The sequence below is a fragment of the Toxotes jaculatrix genome, chromosome 9 (assembly GCF_017976425.1).
Source record: "Toxotes jaculatrix isolate fToxJac2 chromosome 9, fToxJac2.pri, whole genome shotgun sequence".
Lineage (NCBI taxonomy): Eukaryota > Metazoa > Chordata > Actinopteri > Toxotidae > Toxotes > Toxotes jaculatrix.
The window spans coordinates 6,836,907-6,854,711 of NC_054402.1; the positions used below are offsets into that span (position 1 = coordinate 6,836,907).

Here is a 17,805-nt window from a genome sequence, read left to right on the forward strand (position 1 = left end):
GGGACAGATTTGAAAAGCAATTTGCACTTGCACAGATGAGACACATTTCCAGCGGTGTGCTTCTTCCTGTAGCTGAGTATACAAAGGCAAATGTTTTTCAAAAATCACAGGTTTAGATATAAATGTGGTTCATATTCCGTATTCCACTACAATAAAGATGCCTTAATTTGTAATGGATAGTTTTAGTGGAGGAATTTTCCCACACATTGCTGTACTTTAACATCTATAATTTTTACTGTGATTTAATTTTTTCTTTGTCTGTTCTTTCTCTTCTTTTGAGTCTCTGATGTTAAACTTAAATATTCCCATTTTTAGATATTTTTTCTGTCATAGGGTTACCGTTTCATTAGCTTACACAAAAATGTAGATTACTTCTGATCTTCTGACATTGCTAATTTAGAAGTAGGGCTGAAGCTAAAAATCTGGATAGTCCTGATCATTTTCTTTCCCAGCGGCACTTGTGTAGATCTTCATACTAACTGTTTCTTCAGCTGCAGCAGTTTTGTTATTAGCAGCCGACGTTTTAAGTTGTCCTTCAGTTTTATCCTTAATGTAATCACAGCACATATCCTCACTACCCCTGTGGTTATATTGAGGTCTCATATCTTTGTAAATCAGTGCCATTGTTTTTGTCATTTCATTAGTGAATTGTCAAGGTAAACAGGGAAACAACACAGAAGGTGATGATGCTCTGGTTTTCTAGTTACACTGACAATACCATTTCTAGACTGAAATGTAAAAAAAAAACCAAAAAACAAATATTGTGCTTCTTACTTGTTTCCCCTTATGCCTAATTCAACTGTGGATTTGTATAATTTTTCTTTAGTCCCAAGGTGCAAAATTATGTAGCCTCTCTTTCTGTGTCTCTCTTGCAGAGTTATGATAAGTGCTTCCTTGGGTCCTCTGAGACAGTGGACGCCAACAGAGTATTCTGCGGGCAGCTAGGAGCTGTCTACGTGTTCAGTGAATCCCTCAATCCCGCACAGATATTCGCAATTCATCAGCTGGGGCCAGGCTACAAGGTATGCACTTGAGGGTGACTGTATTAGATTACATGTAAGCCCTCTGCATTACCTGTCAATCTGTGAAATCAATGCCCAGTGCTGCCCTGCCGCAGTTCCTTTGCCTTGTGTCTTCGTACTGGGAGCTACGGTTTTCCTCCCAGATAAACAGCTACACAAATTACCTTCTTCTGGAGAATAATGGCACAATGCACAGAGGGAAACAGCAGGCAATCCGAAAGGATAGAGTCCTGAGCCGACCTATATCATCTGCCGCTGGTGTAGCACACCCGAGCCTCTTGACCAAGACCAAAAGAGTTGTGATCATGAATGCAGAAAGATGCTGACCTACCCAGGAGGGAATTCAGCTGTAAATGTCTATCGTGTTGTGACAAAATATTTTGTTTGCACATTATTTACACATATCTAAATTAGTTTTATTTATTTATTTTATTTACCCTCTATCCCAAATATAACACTCATCTTAAAGGAGACACAGGGTGTGTCCTCTGGTTATTCTCAGTGATTGTTCTTTCTTCCTCCTGATGCTCACACAGTGCTGCTGTTTCTTCCCTCTGTTTCTCTCCCAAATGGAGGAATGACATGGACTGCCAAATCAGCTTTGAACACAGGATGTGTGTCAGACATTTTACAACATCTCTGGCCATTTTACACCAGCTGTGTTTACTCTCTACCTGCTTTTCAGACAAAATTCTTTTTTATTTATGGTAGAATGGATTATTACTCTGTGGCATCAAGTCACTAAATACAAAAAGTTAAACCTACACTGTTGAAAATTATAAGATGGATGTTTATAATTTCAGTCAGGTCTATGAAAGCCTGGAGATTCCCAGGAGAACTCATTGTTTGGTCTCTTTGCTAATGGCTGGTGACTTGCCATTTCCCTCCTTAATTGTGGTTCTGGACCTTCTATTAGAGAGGTAACACACAGAGGATCAATCCTCCAAATTTCTCAAAATAATGAAGAACATGTCCCGGGGAGACAATTACCCGCAATTGATGAAGCTGTGAATGGTGTTGATAATAGTATGATAGAGCCAGTCAGGTGAGTTGAGGAGGAAGGTCAGAGAGTTGTCAGGCTCACTGACTGGTTGTTGTAATGGAAGTGCTGTCCAGGTGGCAAGAGGCCTGTCTGTTTTAATTGAGAATTCCCAGGAATAGTCTGAGTGCAGCAGATCACAAGCTGTATGTCTATGTCGGACTTTCTTTGTATCTAGTTCAATGCAGCTCAGCTGTATAGACGAAGAAAAGAAAACATCTGAGCTATGATTTATTTTCTGATCCATGGTCCTCTCATCCATGTTTGATGTTTGACACACATCCCCTTGCTCACACAGTGTATTGACTGTAACTGTAACTTCTGCGGTTAGTTGAAATGTAGGGATTATTGCTGCCTAGGGTTACTATTTCTACTACATGGTATGATTTATGGCTGTAAATCTGACAGACCTTTTAGCAGAATCTGGTCCCCAGGCTATTTTCATATTGCTGTATGTGAAATTGCACGCTGAACTGAGATGGACTTCTGGTTATTTCATTTAACTTACCAAATAACTTCTGCTGTGTATTGCCATTTCTGTGACTGACTTGAAACATTCTCAGCTAGAGATAGCGTCAAAGGGCGTGGTCTACAAATACTGAGGCTGACAGCAGTAGACTGCCATATCAGACTGTCATTCATCACTGCTGTTTTAGCCGAGTCCATAAGCTTTGGGGAAAGTCGCTGAAATTGTGGGCTGAAGGATTCTTACAAGGGAATTGCCTCACAATTTTGTGAGATGTACATTGGATGAAAAATATAATTCACAGTGGATATAAAGATGAACAGCTCACTGTGTTTAATCTGGATAACCACATCTCTTTCCAGCTCTGCGAAATTGCCTGGTCTGGACTCATAAAGTAAGATTTGTCATAGCAACATCCAGGGACAGCTTCACGCAACACAAAGATTAAGTCACTGAGTTGGCTCGTCAAAACAATTAAGCCATGACTTAAAGTCTTCTTATATGATACACTTGGACTTATTTCTGTCTTCGCCCTCTATCATCACTGCCAAATGTGTTCTACATGAGGCAGATTAGCCCATTGAATTTGAATTTGTGCCAACTCTGCTCTGCAGTATGCAGCACACATCTCAGTAGAAGAGACTGAGGAGCTGCCCAGTCCCGGTCCTCCCTTGTCAGGGAAGACAAATGTTATCTCTGTTTAGGGACCAGCCAATAATGAAATATCTGATGTAGAACATTACATGACAAGCTCAGAGATGTCAAAAACCTCTGAGATATGCAGGTCTACATATATACCCTCAAATATGGGTCTATTTGTAGTAAACCTGTCTGCCTGTAAATGCCTGCAAGCTGTCAATGGAGCAACAACTCAGTCTCATTCACAACTAGAAGGTGTAAAATCCCACAAGGCTCCACAGTGGAAAATGTTAAATGGTTTTGCCTCCATCAAAATACTCTTTTTGGTTGACAGTCATTGGATACATGAGGAGATTTTTTTTTTTTTCATTCAAGTCAGTGCAGTCATAAGGAAACAGGTAAAATATTCTAAATTCTCTGCATTGAAATAAACACAAAAATGTTTCTGAATGCTTCCTCAGATCTGAATCTGTAAAGTAATCCTTTGCCAACGGCCTAACTTTTCACAAATTCTTTTCTGAAATCCATGAACAGGGTTTTGAGATATGTTCTGCTAACTAACAGACAAACAAATATGCAGAGCTGAAAACATAACCTGTTTGACCGTGATATGAAAAAATTAAAACATAATTAATTTCAAACAGGATCTGTATTTATATTTAATGTTTAATAGATGTTTTGTGGGAAATGATATTTTATACATGCTATTTGCTCTGATGTGCTCGGGAATAGGAGGAAGAGGTCACAAGAAGAACCAGGGACAGTTCTTTGGGAGGTATTTTTGGGTGTTTTTCCCTATAAGGAGGTCACAGGCGCAGAGGTGGTGAGGATGACAGCTGGGGTGTACATTTTCAGCAAAACCTAAACTCAGTCAGCATGGCAGGGTTTTCCATTTATTCCGACTGTGTAAAAGCTGACATTCTGGAGATCCTTTTCAGAGAACAACTACTGAGTCCCTCTCTCCATACTGCATGAATTAAAATACAGATGATCCATCACACCGAGTTTTTGATTTTTCAGAGAACTAGCAACTCTCAAACATACAAGAAGAATTTCCACTTTTAACATTGAGTCAATAACAAGAAAATTTTTAGCTGCTTAAAAGCGAATGATTGCATTATTGACTATATTGTTTCAGTCAATTGCAAAGCTAAGACGGCAGGTAACAGCAGAGTGTCTCCAGCTCTTCATGTGTCTGCCTGTTTCTTGAAGGGAGTTGTGAGAATGCCCCCGGTCAATGACTGCCTTTGACAGTGGGAGAGAAAGGAAGAACTGTGCTCTAATTCTTTTATATGACTGGCTGGTCTGTGGAACGATGCTGTCATGCTACAGGGTTTGTAAGCTAAAACCCATGAGATCATTATTTTCACACTGCGACAGGCCTCTCACTAAAGTGTAGGGCACTGGAGCTTGTTATTTCATGTCACTTGGTTTCCATGAGTAGGAACTTTTGAAGGATGTTAGAGACTACATGATGAGATGCATGCTGGCTGCTTTATGGATTTGATCATAGCAGATGAACAGAATACCTCTTGTGCTTTTTTATCATCTCACTGGAAGGAGAAATGCCATTAAAACGTGGCTCAACCCCCTCAGTTTCTGGAGCTTTCCTGTAAAACTCTTGCTACAAAAATGCTGCACGGCAAGTGACATAGTGTCAGCCAGTAAACCAGGATTTCGACCACTACCGTTTGGAAACAGGATTAACCTACTCAATGTAAAATGTGAAGCCCAGAGGATGACAGTCTAGGATCAGAAAACTTGCCATATTAACATTTAGAACAGCTGATTAAAATGTAGTGTTGTTCAGTATTTGTAGTGGGTATACAATAAAAAGAATAGCACTAAACACTTTAAGTGGTGTGTTTCTTCAAAAGGTTACGGTCTACTTAAAATTCTGCACTCTAGAGACACTCAGAAAAGAATGCACAGTCATTGTACAATTGACAGAGGATGAGTCAGCTCACCTTTTTATCCATTTACTCCCTTACTGAAAACAAGCAGCCTTGATTTAGATTCCTTTCAGGCAGGTGCATGAACCCCATTTGCTTGTGTTGCATAACATACTGTATTTATCTACAGTGCCTCTAAAATGAGATTGTTGTTTCTTCACAGTTAATTCAGCTCTAACTGTCTCTCTCTTTCGTATCACCATTTGCTTTCTTTCCGTGAGTCAGAGGGGGAAACATTTCTCTCATCCATTAATAATTAAACCCTCCCGATTAGCGGAATTGATTTCCTTATTAAGCATATTCCATTCACACTGCACTGACGGATTATTTCAACTCATCTGTCAACAGCTAATTGATTTAGTAAATTAAAACTAGTCTGTTCGATCAGTTATTTGTTATGTTAGCCATAATGAATGCATTACTGAGCCACTGACTGATAGAACCTGCAGCCATTAAGACATAGGCATAGGCATAGCGAAATATCAAGACACATATGACACAATAAAAATATATAAGACACAGGATTGATCTCTAGATCTATAGATTTGTCATTGTAATCATTAGTTCAACAGTGTATTCCATTCTGTATTTATGAAAATTAAAGGCAAAAATTGTCAAAACAGCATATATAGAATTTGCTAAAAGGTTTATCGATGAATCTCTGCTGGGTGCAGATTTGTTCTATTTTTTCCTGCCTCTGAAACGATGGTGGAGGGCTGGAATTCAATAAATCCTATGAATAAATACTGAGGCTATATTGTGATCTCAACAACTATTTGCACAATGTTTTTGCTCAGAGTCTGATTTGCAGACTGCCAGTTTTAATTTGAAACTGTTTTCAGCTATATTGGATAAACTCTTCTTGTACTTAATCCTGCTCAGTGAGTGTAAAGAGTATTTGAACAGAGAAATATTTATTCAGTAAAGAAACCTATGCATTGGTAAAAATGTTAGTGTGCCAAGTAAAATACTACAAATGGTACACTCCGTCTGCAGCCTTTTTCCATTTCAGTGTATCTTTATGATAATTCAGCAGTGGCTGTACTTGGTTTTGAATTGCTCCAGAACAGGCTGGAGTAAATGACTAGGTTAAATTAATACAGATAAACAATCATATGTGGTATCAAAGCAACTTTGATCCTTCTCATCAGCCCATGTTCCTCTTAATCATTGTACACTGTCAAGATTATCAAACAATATTCCACAGGTATAAAAAGGAAAGGCTCCAATAAAAACAAAATGTAAAACAAGTACCTACATAACATAATCATATAATGTAAAATATCCCCTATGAGACATAAAGATAAAATCATTAAAATGTTTGCACTGTGAAGTAAAAATCTGTTCTCATTACTTTTTGTGATTCATTTATTGGAAAGGGAATTATAGTCCCGGTTTGTCTTGCGTCCTTATTTTCTTGTATTTTAAATGTAGCTTTTCTTATGCAGCATAACAACATACTTTAGCTTCATTTCACTGCTTTCCCTGACACAGACCTGTTAATTGTGTTGCAGCTAATACTATATAAACTGTTTATTTTTTAAATACTAATTGTTTGCAAACAATGATTTTCATGGCTGAAAAGCAAATTCATGTTTGCTTTGTGTTGTTGATTGCAGCACTACAAAAGGATAGGATAGAAAGGTTAACCAAAATGCTTTTTCAAAATGTTTATAGACTGTAATATCCATGGTGCCAAGACAGTGATTCTGACCTCTAGAAATCTGTGGTTGCGGATATAAAAAAAACCCCATTTATCTTGTCATTTTTCATTCTTGAATGGATATTTTTTAATCAAGTTATAATTAAAAGATAACACCCAAGAGATGCTGATAGGGTGCATGTGTAAGAGCTACTCAATCCATCACTCTCCATCTTTGTCTTTATCTCCCCCTGATTCTCCCTCATTTGTTCTCTCTTTTTCTGTTTTTTCCAGAGCACATTTAAGTTCAAGTCAGAGAGCGATATCCACTTAGCAGAACATCACAAACAGGTGTTGTATGATGGCAAATTGGCTAGCTCCATCGCCTTCACCTATAATGCCAAGGCCACTGACGCCCAGCTCTGCCTCGAGTCCTCGCCTAAAGAAAATGCCTCCATCTTTGTGCACTCACCCCACGCCCTTATGCTACAGGTCACTTACTTTACTCAAAGCCATCTCTAACTCTGTGTATGCAATCTCGGCTTCTGATCCATTCATTTCTGTTGAACTGGTTTAAATTATCATTATGTAGGTGTGTTTAATGGGTTTTGTATTGTCCTCACAGGATGTGAAAGCCACAGTGACTCACTCCATTCACAGTGCCATCCACTCCATTGGTGGGATTCAGGTGCTCTTTCCCCTCTTTGCTCAGCTGGACTATCATCAGCTGAAAGACAGCCAGGTGGAAACCACTGTATGGTAAGAAGCAAGACCTGTTACTGTACAAGAGATTGTTAACTTGTGGAAATCTGGGTTGATGCCTTAGAATATATACACATGAAATTGTAGGTGACAAAAGCTCACTTTGAAGTTAATTTGATTACTTTTAAATCCTTTGATCCTGAACCGTTTTAGACTTGTTTATAAGTCTGTGTTTGTGACTGATTGAGAGAACAAGGATAAATTAATGTTAATGACTTTTTGAATTTGCAGAAGGATTTTTCTATAAATACATGTTCATCTGTATTATCAGCCAAAATGAATGTGGGGCTGCCACAGAGATGCATCTGATTTATCCTAATTGGGATATCATAGACTTGTTAATTATCATCACTATTTTGGTAGCGTTGCAGTTACAGGCGGCAAATCTCAGAGTGCAGGAAAAGAGAAATCAAAAAAAAAGTGGCTCCAAGAACAGCAAGTGCTTTGTTAAACCCAATGGACAATACAGTTAATACAGTTGTGAATGAGGAGTGCTGAGGTTGCTAGGGTCATCTTACACAACATCTTGGTGATAAAGTCTCCACTGTCAGAAACAGTGTGGTGATATGCGTGTTAATTCCATCAAGTAATTCTTTTCTGAATTATTAAATATTGTAATTTGTCTCATGTATATTGAGGCACAGTGGCTTTTCACTGTGGTACACTGATGCCAGTATATCTGTAATAAGCCTCTGTCTGCCTACAACCAGCCTTGGTCAATATGTAGTCCAGGTTTCACTATTATCTCTACCCCCGAGTTCAGACTCCTCTCATCCCTTCATATTTAGCTGGTCAGTCCAAAGCTTCCCCCCTGTGCCCTGAATGGAGTCTGAGCTCTGTGCTAATCCCGTGTTAGTCAACGGCAACAGTGTGACTAGATAAACACAAGACTGGCCACATAGCAGCACAAACCCCTGATGCCCAAAGCTCTCTGCCTCTGTAGTGTCCTCTCGTCTCTGCTCTCGGCCCCTCTTTCTCTCTCTCTCTCTCTCAGTGGAATGTCGAGGGTCTTTCCTTTACAGTGTGTAACTCTCCCCAGCACTTGCTTTGTCCCTGCCTTGGATCATAGACTGAGTCGTTCTAGAGCCTGGTGGGCTGAGGAGTTCAAAGCTATTGCCACAATTAACTCTCTACAATGCCTGTGGATCTGCTGTGGCTTTTCTCAACGGCACCCTCAAATAGAGATAAAAAATCCCTTTTAATAAACATCCTCTCTCATGTTACTCTTTGCCACCTTGAATTCCAAACAGTGCTGATTTAACATCAGTCACTACTGCTCTGCAAATTTGAAAGGAAGCTTGGCTCGCAGTAAAGGATCAGAGGCTAAACCAAGAGCACACAGAGCTGTCACCCAGTTCTGTATGTGTTCCCTCTGGCTCAGTTAAGGCTAAGTTGGAACAGCACTGAGAAATGAGCAAGTACAGACTTGACAAGGTACACAGACACACAGCAGAGTGAAGCTAACATTCAGTGGGATGAGTTTGTATGCATGTAGTGTAGATTCAGTATCTATGGGCAAGCCTGCACGGGAGTGATTGTGTCTCTGTGATTGTTGTGCTAGAGCGCAGGCCACTAGAGAATGTGAGGGAAAGCCGATTAAGAAGTGTCACCCAGCACCACTGTCACTCAGCCAAAGGCTTCAACTGAAAAGCCCTGCAACAAAGAAAAAAATTGCCTTCTGTGCACTGCCTTGCCCCCTTGAACCCCTCTACCCCTACCCCCACCACCACCACCACCACCACCTCACACACACACACACACACACACTCACACATACATATGCACCCTGTTACAACTCAACCCCCCAGACCACTCTCTGTCCCTACAGAGCCCAGCAAGCCAGCCTTTTCTTCTGAATTGAAGAGGGATGAAAGTGGTGAGCTAGAGTTCCCAGCTGATTGCTGCCATCCTCTGAAAATGACCTTGTTTTTTTTTTTTTTTTGCCCTGCCTCACTGTCTCCTCATGCTGCTGTATTTTATAGAATAACTCCCTCACCACCTGATGAGTGTGTGAATAGATGTGTATTTTATCCCCGTGTGAGACATTGTGTCTTCTTGTTTTGCAGTGCCACTCTCCTGGCCTTTCTGGTTGAGCTGCTCAAGAGCTCTGTGGCCATGCAGGAGCAGATGCTGGGGGGAAAGGGCTTTTTAGTGATTGGATACCTACTAGAGAAGGTAAAGTAGAGCCTCCATAACATATTGCAACTGTTTGCCAAGCTCGGTGACTCATCGGTTCTCAGGAACTTGCCATTTCTAAATTAACCAGTTTCACTTCACCATATGACACTATCTTGTGTGGACGCTAACAGGCAAATTAATATGTCCAGCTCTTAATTTCCTTCTTGAGTGAAATGATGAATGGGGATGATACGCTGATGTGCAGTTTTCACACATTTTTCTCTGAAAGTCCTTTCCGCTTTTGAAATGTCTTTTACCTTCCCCACTATCAAGATGCACTGTATCTTGTCTGTACTCTCCAAGCCCTGTCAACAGTCTGATCTTCCGTTGCTTGTAGCAGAGTCCTGAATGTGTCTTTGAACTAAACAGAACAAAAAAAAACAACACCACAAGACTGCATCTCTTCGCCTTTCTCCCCCTTGGTTTATCTCTCTTTCCACATCAGCCTTTATTTACCCATTTTGTGATGCAGATCTAGCAGCTTGCCGGCCTCCCCAGTGTGCTGGCTCTTTTGGTGCACTGAGAAATGACTCCACTTTGTCACTCAGTGACTTGCCTGCCTACTGGCTTCAGCTGCTGTTAACTAACAGCCAGACAGAGTCGGCACCTGAGAGCTGCCGTTTTTTTCTTGCTTGCTTCCCGCTGCCAGGTTTCACACTTCCACATATCGCACCATCTGTTCCTGATCTGTTTATGCCACACCTTCCCTTCTCCCTGCGCCTTCATTTTTCCCTCTCTTCTGCCCTTACCAAGTTGCCACATGGGCAGAGAACAGGTGCCAGACAGGAGCAGTAACGGTCCCTGTCAAAGTGAAATTCTTTCAAGCATCTACAACTTGCCCTAATTTTGTTCATTAATTTTTTTTCAGATTCAGTAACTTGACAACTTGACAAAATGACTAATTATATCAATATGCCAGCATATTGACCTGTTACTACAGAATATAATTAAAACGCACAAAACATACTGATCCTTTAACAAAACATACATACAAGGGAACTAATAAAATGATGTAATTACGTCAAGAAAAAGGACTTTAACTTTGAAGGAACTAAGTCATTTCAACCATTTCTTTTTCCATGTTTTTAATATAGTCACTGAAATACATGCAACATTTAAACGGAACACAAATTAGACCAAAACAATAGACATCTAACAGATTAATATGCATAAATAAACCCACAATGGATCTGTCCAATCTTGAAATCAGTGTTTTGAAAATAAAAACGGTTGCTCAAAATAGTCAGTCATTTTATGCTGCACACAAACCACAAGCTTTTTTTTTTTTAAATCTCTTTTGCTGACCTTTGATATTTTACAAATGTTTCTTCCTGTCATTCAACCTCAAAGGATCCATCTTTGTTACAGAATTACAAATGAGGTTCTTGTCTTTGTAACATTTAGGTTTTTCTGCTTATGGGCATTGCAAAGAAAGCACAGTAGGCTTGGTGATATGATTATTGTTTTATGTAACTTTGTTCTTTTTTGTACAGTCATCACGCGTACACATCACCAGGGCTGTATTAGAGCAGTTCCTTTCCTTTGCAAAGTATCTGGATGGTTTGACACATGGGGCACCTCTGCTGAAGCAGCTGTGTGACCACATCCTGTTCAATGCTGCCATCTGGATTCACACCCCTGCCAAGGTAAGCTCCTGCAGGTAACTCAACCCATGAAGGGATATATGTCTTTGCATGTGATCAGGCTGAAGTGGATGCTTATGAGGAGCTCTCAGCCACAGAAAGCGTTAGATATACTTTGTATCATTGTTTTTGTAAAGACAAGAATTGAGCTTTCAGATCCTCTCCTGTGCTTGTGCTTCAAAGGAAACGTGTATCACACTGGTGTCCATTTTGGTCAGGTTCCCAGTGACAGCAAGTGCTAGTGTAGGTTAGTAATTTAAAAAAATAGTGGTGAAATATGATTGCAGATGGAAAATTTAAACTACCCATATTTTTCTGATACTTCAACTCATAATAATGAGCCAAATGCAAAGCTATGTTGAGTCCATTGGTTGAGCTTTCAAAGTAAAGAATAGTTTCACTCCAAAGTTTGTATTTAGAACCCAGCTGATGAACCTTTGCCAAGTGTCTGTGGTTGTCTTAAGCCAAGAAGAGTGGAGCACATACACCAGATACAGTATATTCTCACATTTATAAGATAGTAAATGGTTGCAGAGTTCATCACTTGCTTCCACTTTCCTGTCCTCAACCTAACCAAGTTTTTTAAATGAGTTTTTTTCCCGACCTCCTTATAAATAATGACCCATGAAAAAACAGGATGAGGTATATCAAAGAAGCTGAGTTTGTGTGGCAAATACATTTGCCTCAGGAATGCTGCTGGTGGGGCCAAGCCATGAATAAATAAAAGGAGGAAATAAATACAAAAGTGTCTGGAGGCTTGCCTGCGACACTCCTCCAAAATAGAGCGTAGAGAAAGAGGCTGAAAAAAATGAGAGAAACACTGAGGTAATGAAGTGGGTTAGAGCACTTTCAGCTACATCGGGACAGAGAGTTGCGTTGGCTCCTTCCCCTGGGACATGCCACAAAGTCCCCATTTCCTCTGTCCCGTTCCTCAAGCTGCATGGGGTACAGAGAGCCAGCTGTGTGAGTGATGGGAGCATGCAATATGCATTAATTACATGGACTCACTGACCTTGTCCTAGTAGACAAATACGATTTTGTGAATGTATTTTACTTTTCTGTTCTCGCGGAAATTACATTACCAACAGCATGGAGTTATCTCCAGTGTTTAATTTCAGTAGCCTCAAACCATATCACATCATGCTCACATCGTAACCACATGGCTTCCTTTCATCATGACTCACATTTGACTCATTAATATCCCATAATTTATGACATATGGGAAAAAGCTCTCAGTATTTAGTGCTGGAATGACTGTGATGGGATTAAGAATTCTTGTCAGGTCTGTTGCTAATTACAGAGGACATGCTAATCATCATTGAACAGAGTGGAGCTGTGACAATTATGAAACTGAGTAACACAGGGTCAGTGGCCATCCCTACCATACACCTGCAAGAATAATAGGCTCAGCTAGAGCAGTCCACCACAGAAAAATGTCTTGGTTAAGCTGTCATTCTATGTACATAAAAAGTATACTTACACTGTTCAATTAATAACATGGATACATGTATATATGTGTGTGTGTTCCCACTGCAGGTACAGCTCTCTCTGTACACCTACCTTTCTGCTGAGTTCATTGGTACAGCAACGATCTACAGCACAATTCGTCGAGTGGGAACAGTGCTTCAGCTCATGCATACTCTAAAGTACTACTACTGGGCCGTCAACCCTGCAGACAGCAGCGGCATCACACCAAAGGGTCTTGGTGAGCATATTTAGTGTTTTGGATTTTTTTCAACATAAGTCAAGCCAAGTTTATTGACTTTTTTTTTTTTTTTTTGCTGTGGACTATGATTTGATTTGATTTGGGCTGTTGTTTATATAAACTGTTTTCCATCCATTCGAAGGCTTATCCAAGTGAATCTCAGTGTTGGAAAGGAAATCACTGGGAGTGAACCAATCACAATCGTGTGCAATCACAAGCCTGCCATCAAAGTGCCTTCCTGAAATGGCAGCAGCTCCCCCACATTTGAAATGACTCATCTCCACATGGAAGTGCTTGCCTGTCAGCTGTTAGGACTGTGGCCATCACTGGAGATGACAGTGAGGCAGACACGCCACATCAATACTGTCATCTCGCTAGGGTGCTTGGTGTGGGTGTTAGGCCCCTGTAACCTGGGCCAGTAGTATGACTGGCATCCTCAGTCTGTGAAACAACAGTACTTCACCAGGCAAGCTGTTCTGGAAGTGAAAGTGTCCTTGAACTGTCGTTTCCTTTTTGCTCTCCATTATTCTTTTTTGAAACTATCTGTGTCATATTATAGGTCTTGTTTTGTAACGGTTCTGAGAGCCCAGTTTATGTTGCACCAAGGCCTAATGAAATCTACTTCCTGAAGGTTAAAGCTTGTATTCTGACCGTGTTGATGTAATGTTTGTCACACTCTCTTGGGTGATTTTTTCCAAAAGAGATTGCTGATTTGCCCCTGCTGGCATTTATAGCAGCACGGATAATTTCGGTCACATGTGAATTTCAAATTTATTAACATTGTAAGATCAAAACAAAGGCAGCATCAGAGTTAACTGAAAATTGCAGAATTTTTAGCCTATATATATGTATCATGTCAAGGCCCTTCATTCTTCATCTGTTAAGACTGGGAGTTATCCTGTTTGATTTCCTACTAATAGTGGTAGCGACCTTGAAACTGAAGTTAGCTGGGATAATATGGGCCCTCAAATCTGTAAGTTAGGTCAGTTCATGAGCCTCTCAATCTCACTTTTCCTGATTTTAATTTGTTCCTTATCCCATCTACTTACACTGTGCAGTGTCCCTTATCCCTGCTTATGCTGTGCAGTGGAACTTTACAAGACTTAATAAGTGATGAAAGCTCAACCTATCTAGAGCTCATGTTCTAGGACGATGAACTATATTTAGCTTGGGCATCACTGGAGCTTTTCTCTTGACTTTATTTCTATCATGTCCACTACGTTGGACACCAGGTATGTGTTTTTTTGTGGCTTTCACCACTGTTAAATAATAGATTTTGATGTTGAAATCACTTATTTGGGAATTCTACCTCTGTGTAGGCACTGCAATATAGTTCTGCTTTATGTAGGAATATTACAAGACCTAGTAGTTTTCTGTTTTAAGTTAAACACCAAAATCATACATGGGATATGCTACCGTGTACTCACTGTAGTTCCTTGTGTCTGTGCTATACAGGAGAGTCACACGTCACACAGACATAAGTGAAAAACTGTTACTACTGTCACTGTGCTGTGTAGGTGTAGATGTCCTGATTGTAGAACAGGATTCAGGATTGGATCTTGCTTTTTTTCCTTCTAATTACGTAGTTCTGTTGGTTTCATTGGATCAAGTCCTCCCACACATTCTGGGGTAGTTTTAGCCGAATGTGCAGTGGTTGGGATGAAAGTCATTGCCATGTCTGAGGCCATGGTTCACTGCCAGAGAGCAGAAAGCAGCAGATTGCCACCTTTGGGTTTGATCAGTTAGCTTCCCCAAGTGAAAGGAGATCAACAGTCTCAGAGTTCTGTTTGTGAGTGAGGACCATGAGATCAACAGATAGAGTGGGCAGCAGAAATGCAAGCATTGCTTTGAACTCCAATGGTGAAGAGTGAGTGGAGGTTGAGGAAAATCTCTTGATTTAATATATTATCTCCAACCTTCACCTATGGTCTGCATAGTGCCTTGAAAGAGTTGATGGCCCAATTGAGGTTCCTTCACAAGCTGTTTGTGTTTAAGGGAAACAGGAACAAGGTGGAGAGCTCTGACATCTGGAAGAAGCTTAGAGTAGAAAGATAATTAAAGTCTGTGTCAGGACCCAGTGATGACTGCAGAGAAACCTATACAATCACATTGGTCAGTCTGCCGTGGCTGTGAGTTAGTCTATGGAATATGTTGTTGATTGTAAAGAAGTACACATTTTAAAAAGCATTGGTAAAAATAAATGACACTCACCTTTTCATAGTTTTTTGATTGCAAAGAATTGTGCATATTCACATGATGAACTATACTCCATATTTGTTAACCACCCTCCTCCAGTGAGCTTTCTAGTCAAACTTCATAAAATATAGAATTTTGGAATAAAACTATAAATATGGTGCAGATTGGTGTTGAAGCCCTGGTAGGTTGTAATGGGCTGAAAAAATGGCTGAGTTTGTGGGCAAGACATATCTCCAAATGGATCGCCTTCCTGCTGTAGGTAATTTTCAGAGTGGGTGTGATTCCATTGATCTGCGCTTGATTTGGCAGGGCAGTTTTTCTCTCTGTCCTTCTAAACTGAGAAATGACCAAACAAAGACACATACAAAGAGGGAGAGAGCCAAGCAGATAATGAAGTGTTCAATTATAGGACACAGAGAGGACATTTAAAATGGAGCTCCTCCAGCTACTCACTCTTTTTCTGGAAGTGCCTCCTCTTTTTTTTTCCTCAGGTCTTAATAAAGAGTGCTATCAAATTAAAGCCATGTATCATTCGGTTATACACAGAATCACTGCAGGCACTTACAGACAGATGCCCATTGCTCAGCTTCTCTCAACCCGTGACATGTAACCACAAGCCAACACATAATCTGTCTCAATCTCTATCACTGTCCTTTTGTCTCTGTCTCTGCCCTGCCTGTGTTTTACTAAACAATGAGTAATGAGATGGGCAGCAAAGCTGTTTGGCCAGTCACCACATTCAGTTCAAGCTGGTTTTGTCTTGTTCCCATAATAGGAGAAATCACCAGTGACAGACAGGTAAAGGTGCTTCAAAGGAATAATCTGATCAAGGCTTGCGGTTGAATTGATTTTTGCGTGTGCCTTCATTCTTCCGAATTAATCTCATGTAAGACACAAATTACTGATTACATGAGGTCAGAGAACCGTTTGGCCAATACATGCTGTTCTTTCAACACTACCCTCCTTTAGATTTACACATCTAAACCTGGGAAATCCACTGGAGCAAACAGAGGTTAGGTGTAGCATGAGAAAAGTTGTCGAGAGAGAGAGATAGGCCTCATTCTTTCAGTCTTAATTTTTGTTCTCTCATGCTTGCCCTGTCAGTCTCTTACAAAATGTATAGTCATTTTAGAACAAAGTCAACATACTTCAGAGTAGGTTAAGCAGGCTAAGCATACATTAGTTACAACGTAAGAAAAACTGGAAACACATTGCTTCTGTGATTAAAAATACAATTGTGTTTTTGTTGTGTTTTATCAGCCTTTGTTTACTTAAAAGCATTTAGGGCATGAAAACACAATTATTCTTGTTTTCTGTTTAAACGTTTGCACTAGTATACAGGATGCATACTATTGTGTTTGTTGTGGCTTTATTATCATCAGCCATAAGCTTAAAAAAGGTTTCTCTATTAATCACATGGACATAAATTGTTTTTCAATAAACTCTTTCTCATAGTGCCCTTGGGATACAGGAAGTAAAGCAATCTGTGATTGAGAAGCAGGAGCTGTGCAGAGCTGCTGAGCATAATTGGTTGTGAATAACTTGGTTGCAGTGGCTGCGGTAATAATGTTCTTATCATCCCTTCCATGTCGGGGTCTGTCCCTGCACTGTGTTTTCCTCTCTCACTCTATTAATCAGTGTCAGGATGCAGTAGCACTTGCCATCCTCCTGCAACCTCAGAGAGCCTCACCATTGATTATATTGACTGGCCGTTGGAGCGGCAGGATGGTCAGGTGTCTGCTGCTGTTGTATCTGTCATCATGGCACTGTCCCCATTTCAAATGAACATGTGTCCAGCCAAGGTGGAGGTTGGGGTTTAGAAAGACTGAGAGGAGAAGAAAGACATTGAGCAAATAGACCAATTTTCCCTGAAAGGCTTTAGCTGTTGTATTTGGCTCAGTTAGTTATTTAATACTTCTGCAAATGCTATACATTTTGTGATTTATATGCCAGGTTGTACCGCCAAAACAGAGCCTTTGTGGTCCAGTGAGAGTGCTGCTAATCTTGTGAGGATTCATGTTTATTTGTTGTAAGTGGTAATGAATGCCATATCCTGTATTTTCTGATGTGTCTGACTGATTAGCTCTGTGCTGTATTGATCTGCCTGTTGCTGTATCCCATTAGTGTGCTTACTCAGTGTATGTGGAAACACTTTTTGGTTAAAAGCAAAAGATCTCAGCATATTGATCCACCTGTGTCAAAATTAATTCTTGTGCCGCAGCAGCAGCTTTGTGATATGACACTTAGTCAATGGTTTCTGTCATGCTCTGTCACTCCTCTTCATTTGCACGACATACATACACCTGATGACAGCGCTGGGCTCGTCAGATGTTGAATGAGATTCATGACGGGGATGGATTGCAACGTGTGGCTAACTTCAGTGTGCCAAAGTGACCTTTGGTTGGCAGAGGCATTCTGGGTAGTTTTAATGAGATGTTGGCCAGTGTGATGGGCAGGTGTGACTATGGTGTCCTTGGGCTGGCTGCCTGAGCGCTATGCTGTGGCCAAGGCTACCTGGGACACACACAGACGTTGGATGCAGTATAAATGACAAATAAATT

General features: G+C 40.4%; 1 protein-coding gene across 5 annotated transcripts in view; it reads left to right on the top strand.

The window, feature by feature from the left end:
- Nucleotides 1-17,805, top strand: part of nbeab (neurobeachin b) — a 181,204-nt gene that overhangs the window by 50,607 nt on the left and 112,792 nt on the right. For all 5 annotated transcript variants that reach the window (XM_041046640.1, XM_041046639.1, XM_041046641.1 and 2 more), the window contains exons 8-13: nucleotides 876-1,022; nucleotides 7,055-7,252; nucleotides 7,386-7,519; nucleotides 9,589-9,697; nucleotides 11,194-11,346; nucleotides 12,880-13,048. In XM_041046640.1, the coding sequence (XP_040902574.1) occupies nucleotides 876-1,022; nucleotides 7,055-7,252; nucleotides 7,386-7,519; nucleotides 9,589-9,697; nucleotides 11,194-11,346; nucleotides 12,880-13,048 (910 nt within the window). The remainder of the gene's footprint in view (nucleotides 1-875; nucleotides 1,023-7,054; nucleotides 7,253-7,385; nucleotides 7,520-9,588; nucleotides 9,698-11,193; nucleotides 11,347-12,879; nucleotides 13,049-17,805) is intronic.